This window comes from Gekko japonicus, unplaced genomic scaffold (assembly GCF_001447785.1).
Source record: "Gekko japonicus isolate JY-2015 unplaced genomic scaffold, Gekko_japonicus_V1.1 scaffold443, whole genome shotgun sequence".
In the NCBI taxonomy this organism is placed as follows: Eukaryota; Metazoa; Chordata; class Lepidosauria; order Squamata; family Gekkonidae; genus Gekko; species Gekko japonicus.
In genome coordinates, this window is record NW_015172565.1 from 573124 (window position 1) to 574376 (window position 1253).

Consider the following 1253-nt stretch of genomic DNA (forward strand, 5'->3'; position numbering starts at 1 on the left):
CTGAGCATAATTCTTGGCTTTGATCATCACTATGCAGTGTCAATTTCTACCATTTCTGTGTGTGATATGTTTCATATGAACGCTTAAAAACTATTTTAAATGCAGGATGGATATATGGTGATTTCAGAGAACTTTCTTCTGTCTCGTGATTTTTTAAAATTAAATGCCAAATGCATCCTTTTTTAGGAATTCTGCAGCTGGACCAAGTGATCCAAGTGCTACTTACTACAGGAATGTTTGTTGGGGGATTCCTCGGCTTTTTCCTTGATAACACTATTCCAGGTAGGAGTCACTGAAATGTCCAGCTTTCCTGGCCAGCATCTTTGCCTATGGTGCAGCAACACATTTTGGGCTGTACCAGAGTATCACCAAAATGGATCTGAGATCTCTATTCATGTGTCATGATTTAAAAATGCGCTCGAACTGCCCCTGTGTAACCTGATAGGAGCAGTAACATTGGGCCTAGCTGCTTCGGAGTGCTTTTTTTTTTCTCCTAATCACATGGCTGAAGTCTTCTTAAGTAATTCAACCGTGTGGATGTCAGCCGTGTGGATTCAACCGTGTGGATTCATCTCACCTTGCTGTGAGATGGGTGCAAATTCTGTGAGAAAGGCCCACATGATTGCGCCGCACTTCCTTAGGTCATTTAATTGTTACTTAATTGCTACCCCAGCCAAGTGGAAGCTTCTCCCAGAAGAGAGAACTAGTAACATTTAAAAGGTGCTCCTGAGTCAGCACAGTAAAGTGTTCCCGGCAGTGAGGCTGAGGAAAGAGAGGGGGTGGCTGCCACTGATTGGAATCCAGGTGTTTTTTGTTCAGAACATACCAAATCAATGCCAAGGGCAAAACTTACCTTCTTTATTTTTTTGTGTCAGAAAGCCAGAATCAAAACTATTTAATTGCTTTTACACAGGCAACTAGAATAATATACCTTCATTTATACTGAGCTTTCAGTATATTATAGAGTTACGGTCAAATAAACCGTTTTACAGGCACTTAAAAAGGGGAAAAAAATATGAGGATCGTGTTACTTTTCATAATATTGAGATACCTGCCTGTGAGAACGAATATTCTTTGTAGAATGGCTGTCTCCTGTGGTCTAAAACGATCAAACTGAGAATACAGGGTTATCCTTTTTGTGGTGGAGGACAATACTTAAAATGGAACAAAACTGGCTTTGTATACTATATTACAGTTCTCAGTGGGCCTTTGTTAACCTTCCATCTTACTTTCTTTTATTAGGGAGGGAGGAA

The 1253-nt window shown here is 40.2% G+C and overlaps 1 protein-coding gene across 1 annotated transcript in view; it reads left to right on the forward strand.

Annotated features, from left to right (window-relative positions):
* Positions 1 to 1253, forward strand: part of LOC107118897 (solute carrier family 23 member 1-like) — a 37638-nt gene that overhangs the window by 36130 nt on the left and 255 nt on the right. The window contains exon 12 of the mRNA XM_015421288.1: positions 187 to 282. Within this exon, the coding sequence (XP_015276774.1) occupies positions 187 to 282 (96 nt within the window). The remainder of the gene's footprint in view (positions 1 to 186; positions 283 to 1253) is intronic.